Raw genomic sequence first — 7,943 nt, forward strand, 5'->3', positions numbered from 1 at the left:
CATCCAGCTGGAACAACAATTATTTTTATAAATTGTTCCCCACCATCTCTCCCGCTGTTGGTCAGATAAGGGCAAGGTCCTGTGCACCCCGGAGCAAGCTGGACTTAAATCTGTGGCAAGGCCTCCTTATTTCTGGGACTCTCCTGTGCAGCAGGCTGGAAATCCATAGGAAGGCCATTTAAAATAAAAAGGAGGTTTGTGTTATCCACTCTGATGTTAAATTCAATTTAATTGACCAGATCCCTCCATTTTCAGCTTTCAATATGCACAGATGTTTGTAATGACAACACTTCAGAGCACACAAAAAGCCATGCTGGGACAGACCTATTGTCCATTAAGCCCAGTGTCCTGTCTGCTGACAGTGGCCAGTGCCAGGTGCTTCAGAGGGAATGAACAGAACAGGGCAATTATTGAGTGGATGATGGCTTCATAAATCAGTCTTGGCCTTTTAAAATTAATAGAAAGAGCATTGCTGGAGGGCAGCATGGGAATGGGACCTGAGGCTGCAAGATAGTTTACCTGCCTGGTGCTCCTTTGAGGGCAGGGTTGCTCCATCATCTCCTCTGCCCCCTAAGGACTCTGCATGGTATGTAAAGGCTCCTGGGCTTGAAGGGGATGTTCAGAACCAGGCTTCAGGAAGGGAGAGTCCAGCCAGCTCTCCTGCCTCGGGATTCAGGAGGCTGAGAGCCACCTGGCCAGCTTTGAGTCTCCACCATCTCTGCTGGCTTTTGGGGCCAAAGAATGATGGGAAAGGCAGCCTTCGTGGTGTGGTTGTGGGTCCAGGAGCCGCGAGTTGGGGCCAGTCAGGTGAGAGGTTTTCGTGGTGGGCTCTTCCTTATTCCCATTCATCTCTCCATAACCTTTTCCTCGAGACCTTTGTTATCTCTGTGTTTGGGATGAGGTTAGCTCTTGAGGGTGTCTCGATTATACAGGAACTGGTGCTACATTCCAACAGCAGCCAGGCAGAGGTTCTAACAATATAGGAACACAGGGACTGCCACACTGGCTCCGTCTAGCTTGTCTATGGTACTTATCTGGCCCCCATCTCCATGGTATCTAAACCCTCACAATCAGCAGTTACAGGACATCTTGCCCCAAGGGAAAGTTAAATCCTCACCCCCAATATTTAGAGAAGGAGGGTTTATATCCCTTACAAAACTTTTGTTTTTAGGGTGGCATGAGGAACCCAATGTCCATTGAATTTCACTGGAATCAGGTGCCTAACTTCCTTAGGCTCCTTTAAAAATCTCAGCCTCCGTAGGTACTATTATGACTCTATATAACCCTCAGTCCTTTTCGGAGCCCGGATAGGCTCTTAGCCTCAATGCAATCTTGTGGCAATGAATTCCACTGGCTAATTGTGCATTGAGTGGAAAAAGTCATTCCTTCTGAGTTTGCCACTTCTCAGTTTCATTGTTCTTGTGTTATGAGAAAGTAAGAACCCAATTTCCCGATCTGTCTTCTCTACACCAGGCATTATTCTTTATACTTTGTCAGGTGCCCTGTTATTAGCTTTCTCCCCATGGTAAAACAGTCATAGTCTTTTCAATCTCTTGTCATATTATTACCCCTTTTGAGCTGAGCGGCTAGCCAAAAATCTTGAAGTCTTGTAGGTAGTTACACATTGGAGTGGAGAAATTGATGATAGATTCAGGTATTGCCTTTGATGCAATCTTGTTTATTTACAAAAACTTATATATAAAGTCCTGAATGGAAGGGAGCTAGGCGGAATCCCTACACAGTAAGAATCAAACAGCAGCAGACAGTTTCTTTGCTCACTGTCCCAAGCCTGCTTTTCCAGCCAGCACTCTGAGTCCAAAATCTCTCTTTAGGCTTTTCTCAGGGCCACATAATCTGCTCTGGAGCTTCTTCCTCCTTCTGTTTCTGTTGTGCTTCTCTTTTGCTGTCTCTCGCTCTCCTCCTTATAGCCCTCACTTATTCAAAAGACATTAGTGTGTCATTATTCACCACAGGTGAAATCTCCCCAGTCAGAAAGCATAATCCTTGGCTCAACTGGAGGAATTTCAGACAGTATTCCCACCTGATGGTCTCCCATTTTCTGTCCATATGTGATAGTTAAATTCCTTTTTGAGGAGAGTAAAGTTTGCCCTATACTTGTTGAGCCAACAGTAATTATTTTGGATGACTGATCCTGCCCCATTGGGAGCTGTACCATTGATAGCAGTGGAGGTAAGATCAAGCCTAGAATGAGAAGAAAGGGCTACTCTAACGATACATGCTGTGCTCTGTGAATATTGTGTTCCTTTCCCTTGGTGACACAAGATTTCTCCGGCATTTGTGGCTTTATTGGCTCAGCCCAACACAGTGTTATATCATAAAAATAAGACCAACGGGATCTTATAAAGGGGATAAGGCAATATGCCGCATTTATTGTAAATATAATAAAAAGATCAGAATATACAATTCTATATCACTACTATTCCTTATTTATCCACATATCCATTCATACATTCATTCATATAAGTTCTGCATAGTTGTTGTAGTTACCAGCCTAGAGGTTGCTTGTGACAGAGTACTGGCCAGGTAGCCTGTACACGAGGGTGGAGCCGAGTCTTTGTCAGATGCGCATCCGATGCTCCTGGAGGGTGGTGGCAGAACCAGACTCAAAAGTTCTCAGTTTTTAGAGTCAGTTTTTATAGGAATTTGTTCCTATGCCAGTCTATGGGAATTGCTTCATCATGCTGTTGTCATGATGGCTCCATGATGGCTATCAGGTGTTTATCTGGTTCATCAGTTTTCTCATCCTTGGGATGGTTGTGTGGATTCCAGTTTTGCCCTCTGGCGGTCATCCAGTTGTTTCCACTCTGCTCCTTCTTCAGCCGATTGATACTGAATTCTTAGGCTGGCACTTCCCTGATCATTCATTTATTATCTAAACCAAGCATCCATCCACATATATCCTCTATCTCTATTTTAATCACAATTGTTACTTTGCTGTCTCTCCCAACTTTAACAACTCTCGGGGTGTCACAAACATAACAAAGTGAGATAAAAAGTACAGAGGGTGGGAGTCTCTGTGTACCGTTTTGAAGGGCAGTTACAAAGTATCGCTTTGAGGACAGACACAATTAGCAGCTTGCAAGTCTCACTCGGAGAGGGAGAGAAACAGTAAAAACAACAGACCCAAAAGAAGAACAAGAGACCTCTTAATTAGTAATACCCTGGAATTTAAACTATGGGGAATCAAACTCCCTTGTGATTTTAATACAGACCTTCTTTAATATGCCAACACCAGTGCCAGCTGCCTTGGAGGAAGTGAACAATTATGCCAAAACAGGCCTAAAAGAAGAAGTGTCTTCCCAGCTCGTTCACCTAGAATGCCATGGGGGAGTGTGTTATAATCTTTTATATCCCAGCACTGTGAGTGTAGATGTCATTATTTATACAAATGTCTAATCCTTTTTTTGAATATAGATAAGCTCTTGGCATTAACATAGTATCCATCAGTTTCACAGTTTAATTGCTCACTATATGGAAAAAATTGCTCCTTTGATCAGTTTTAAATTTGCTGCCTTTTCATTTCATTACTTGTCCTGTCCCCCTATTCTAGTATTATGAGTAGACTGGGAAGGATTAGATTTTTATCAGTAAATGTTGGTAAACATCTATTTCATCATGCATATACAAACCGATTAAAAATGCTTCCACCGATAATAATTAAAATTTACAGACAGGCAAAATAAGAAAAATGCTGCATGAGAATTTATTAGAGTCAAAATCCATGGGTTTAGCCTTTTGAACTGGGATTGTTACAAATGACTGGCGAATGAACAATAAAAACAGGTGTGATTTTTTGATTTAAGGATATTTGTTTGGTATATTTTGATATGTGATGTTACCAATTTGTGTTTTAATGGTTATAAAACTATAGCTTTTTTCATCTTAGCATCTACAGTCATTATATGTTTTCCCACAACTGGTTTCCTCTTGGTTTCCCATACCCATGAACAACTAAATTGATCAAAATAGAAAAAAATGTTTAAAACCCATAATTCTGTGAACATTTAAATCTATAACAATAAAACAGATGCTTAAAAATAAACATAGCTATTATCACCTGACATGATAAAAAATAAAAATCAAATGTGCCAAGCCTAATTATGAGAGGCTAAAAAGGAGTGCTGGAATGACCTTCTCTGCACTATTCATTACATTATTTCCACCTCTTATGTCCCATCTTATTCTAAACGCTCTAGTATCTCATTTTAAAATCCCTTCTCATCTGGAGTCTTCTCATGTCTTTGATGATTTTCATTGCTTTTCTTTTAACCCTTTCTACTTCTGCATTATCCCTTTAGAAAGCATTTGAACAGAACTGAACTGAATGTGGTCCTCAAGCTGACTGTGTACCATCCCTTTGTATAGCAGCATTATAATGTTTTTTATATTTTTCTCTATCTTTTTCTTAATACACCGAACGAGTTGTTTGCCCTTTCAACCACCTCTGTGCGTTGAGCAGATATTTTCATTGTGCTGTGCACAGCAGCACTTAGATTTTTTCCCAGTAGGGGTACAGTTCATTTAGGACACATCAATGTCCATGAGTCAGATCCTTCCAACTGAATTTCGCCTAACATACTGTTGCTAATTGCTTAGCTTTGTCCAGCCTTTCTGGAGTTCCTCACAGTCTCCTCTGATCTTAACTAATTCTATGTCATCTACATCCAGTGCCACCTCACTGCTTGCCTCCTTGTGCAAATCCATAATAAATATATTGAACAGTAGCAGCCCTAGTGTGGAGGCCTTTAGCCATGATGAAAACTGACTGTTTATTCCTACGCTTTGTTTTCTTTTTAGCAGCTTTCTGAGCTATGAGAGAATTTTACCTCTCAGCCCATGACTACTTAGGCTGTGTCGCTACAGCTGTGCCGCTATAAGGTGCACAGTGTAGCCACTGTTTGTCGGCTCTCCTGCCGACAACTTCCACCCGCAACAAGTGGCGTTAGCGTTGTCGGCAGGAGAACGCTCCTGCCGACAAAGCACTGTTCACACCGGTGCTTCAGGGAAATTGTGACAAAGTGGGAATTTTTTGTAATATTTTAAGTACCTCAGTTTCCCTCTGTACTTTGCATCATGATCCAGTGGGTGCAAAAGGGTTAAAGCTGCTCTTGGAGCCGAGAAAGAGGCAGGAGATGTTTGTGTCATGTAGCTGTCTGGGGTGGAAGGAATGGCCTGTTAAGAGACTGGCTAAAACCAATCCATATCAGTGGAGAATTCAAAAAGACAATGGGAATCCCAATGGCCAGGACATTCACACCTAGCCACCAGCAACCAAGAGGGAGGCAATTTCCCCCCAACTCTCATCAGGGAAGCACTGTCTCCTCCCCCTTGCCCCAGCTCAAGAACAAAAGGAGCAGGTATCAGGTGGCTGGAGTAAGGGCTATGCTTTGCAGAGACATGGAACTCTCATCTTGGACTGACAGAGACAGGGAGCCCAAGCCAGATGTGGATCCACAGCAGCTTGGCTGGCTGGTTGCACTGGCTTGGCCAGAATGGACTATATTATAGCCTCTATTTCTCTGGACTACCCTAAGGACTTCCCCATGCCTTGTGCCAGCAGGCTAATGAACCCTGCTCTGGTTGGAAAAGGCTGCCTGGTGTCACTGCAGACACTGGCTGGGAAGCCCAGAGTCCTGGAGAGGGCACATGTCTCTGACCAGGTGTCTGGTTCAGTTGGACTCACTGGTCAAAGCTCACAGCATGAGGCAGGAGGGCTGGAGTCCAGAGGCTCTGTCTTGGAGGTGCTGAGGCTGCGTGGCCAGCTCTTGAGGAAAAGTGAGCCCCATTGGGGGTCCTCCGAGGAACTGTTTAGTAGCTGGGGCATAGCTGTGGATCCATGACAGAAGTTTTATCTCAACTCCGAATGGTTAACTGGCTTCACTTGGGCTGGACTCAATCTTTAGTTGCTCAGATAGCAGGATGATGGTGGAAGTATAAAAACAAAGAAGGACAGAGGGGAGATAGAGGGTTGTTTTGGGGCTTGGGCTCTCTTGTGCCTTGCCATTGAACTGTACACTGCTTTCTTCTTTCCGTCCTGTTGCTTTTTGGTTTGGAGGGAGACACCCTTTCCAAGGCTTTTGTCACCCTGCAGCTACTGCAATGTTTTTTTATGGCCACCTTCAGGTCAGAGTCAGAGAAAGCATCACAAGAAAATACCATTGGCAGATCCAGCATTATCCATGCAGCATCAAACCTGTAGTTTGGTTTGAAAATCAAGACAAATCAGTCACCATAAGGGTAAGAAGGGAGCAGGGCTCACAGCTGTCTTTCCTATCAGAAATTCCAATGCATTCTGCCAGAGGGTGGCATTATGGACAGGAACTCCATTACCATCCTGGATAGATGGGTGCTTAGCATCAGCCTTGAACGTCCAGAGGGAAGGTAATTCCTTCAGTTACCTCGGCAACATGCCCTGTTCCCGGAGCTTCTCTTAGGGTTAGAAAGTGTTTCCTGATATTACATCTGACTGTCCTGATTGCACTGTGATCCTGTCTCCTCTTGTTCTGACCTTGGTGACTGCTGACAGGGTCTGCTCGTCTCTCTTCTTCTCTCACAGGTCCCGTGTCTTGGTTCCAGGGGGGATGAAAACCAAACGGGGATGATACAATTTCACTTCCATCTTCTCTCGACCCTCCCTGAGATTCAGCTGCTTATTTTCCTGGCCTTCCTGCTCATGTACCTGCTCAGCCTCTGTGGGAACGCCGCCGTTGCGCTCACCGTCTGCACTGACCGCTCCCTCCACACCCCCATGTACTTCTTCCTAGCCAATCTGGCAGTGCTGGAGATCTGCTACTCCTCTGTCATTGCCCCACTGGCCCTGGTCAACCTTGTGTCAGGGAGGAAGGCCACCATCTCCCTCGCTGGCTGTGGCACTCAGATGTTCTTCTTTGTCTTTGTGGGAGGTGCTGACTGCATTCTGCTGGCTGTCATGGCTTATGACCGATACGTGGCAATCTGCCACCCGCTGCGCTACACCCTCCTAATGAACGGGAAAGTCTGTGCCTGTCTCATAGCTGGCTCCCTGGTTCTGGGCTTCTTGTTATCCCTGCAACTGACCATCTTGATCTTCCACCTGCCGTTCTGCACTACCAAGGAAATCAATCACTTCTTCTGTGACATCCCTGCTGTCCTGAGGCTGGCCTGCACCAACACACATGGCCACCAGGCTGCCCTCTTCTTTGTAAGTGTCACAGTCCTTACCATCCCCTTCCTACTGATCTGCCTCTCCTACATCTTCATTATGGCCGCCATCCTGCAAATCCATTCTGCAGCCGGCCGGTGCCACACCTTCTCCACCTGCTCCTCCCACCTGACAGTCGTCCTCCTGCAGTACGGCTGCTGCAGCTTCATATACCTACAGCCCAACTCCAGCTATTCCCTGGAGCAAGGTCGGGTGGTGTCTGTGATCTACACCTTTGTGACCCCTGTACTGAACCCCCTGATCTACAGTATGAGGAACAAGGAGTTGAAGGATGCTCTGAGCAGAGTGCTGAGAAGGAAAGTGCTGTCCCAGAGAAAGTGACACTTTTGGGCCCTCAATCAGAGTAACAATGTAGGACTGGATGGCTCAAGCTGCTTGGGAACGGGTCATATCGGATTCCAGCTCTAGGGAACCAGTTTCACTCTGGACCCAGGTTGTAGTGGTACAAGAAGCCCCATGGTGTTGGAATGTGAGATTATGACGGTGCCATGAAACATCATGTCGGTTGCATGCTAATGCCAAGGAAATCTTAAAAATCCTGATTAGACATCCTCAGGCTAGTGGAAATAGGGTAGTTTTGTCAGTATTTATTTTTCCCTACATTTTTTCAATAGTTCTAGTAGCTTATGGCTTTTGACTAGAAACCTGAAATTTGGCAGGCAGATATTTGTGTTCTGCTTTTTTCACAAAATTCTGTTCAGATGTGACTGAGTTATGAGCA

General features: G+C 44.9%; 1 protein-coding gene across 1 annotated transcript; it reads left to right on the forward strand.

Moving 5' to 3' along the window:
* Positions 1-744: 744 nt before the first annotated feature.
* Positions 745-7,543, forward strand: OR10V1 (olfactory receptor family 10 subfamily V member 1; the record flags this gene model as incomplete). The annotated part of the gene is made up of 2 exons (XM_084632216.1): positions 745-807; positions 6,578-7,543. 2 exons carry the CDS (start codon positions 745-747, stop codon positions 7,541-7,543), a joined length of 1,029 nt encoding a protein of 342 aa, XP_084488342.1.
* Between the last annotated feature and the right edge of the window lie 400 nt (positions 7,544-7,943).

This window comes from Lepidochelys olivacea (genome assembly GCF_965140295.1).
Source record: "Lepidochelys olivacea isolate rLepOli2 genome assembly, chromosome: 6".
In the NCBI taxonomy this organism is placed as follows: Eukaryota; Metazoa; Chordata; order Testudines; family Cheloniidae; genus Lepidochelys; species Lepidochelys olivacea.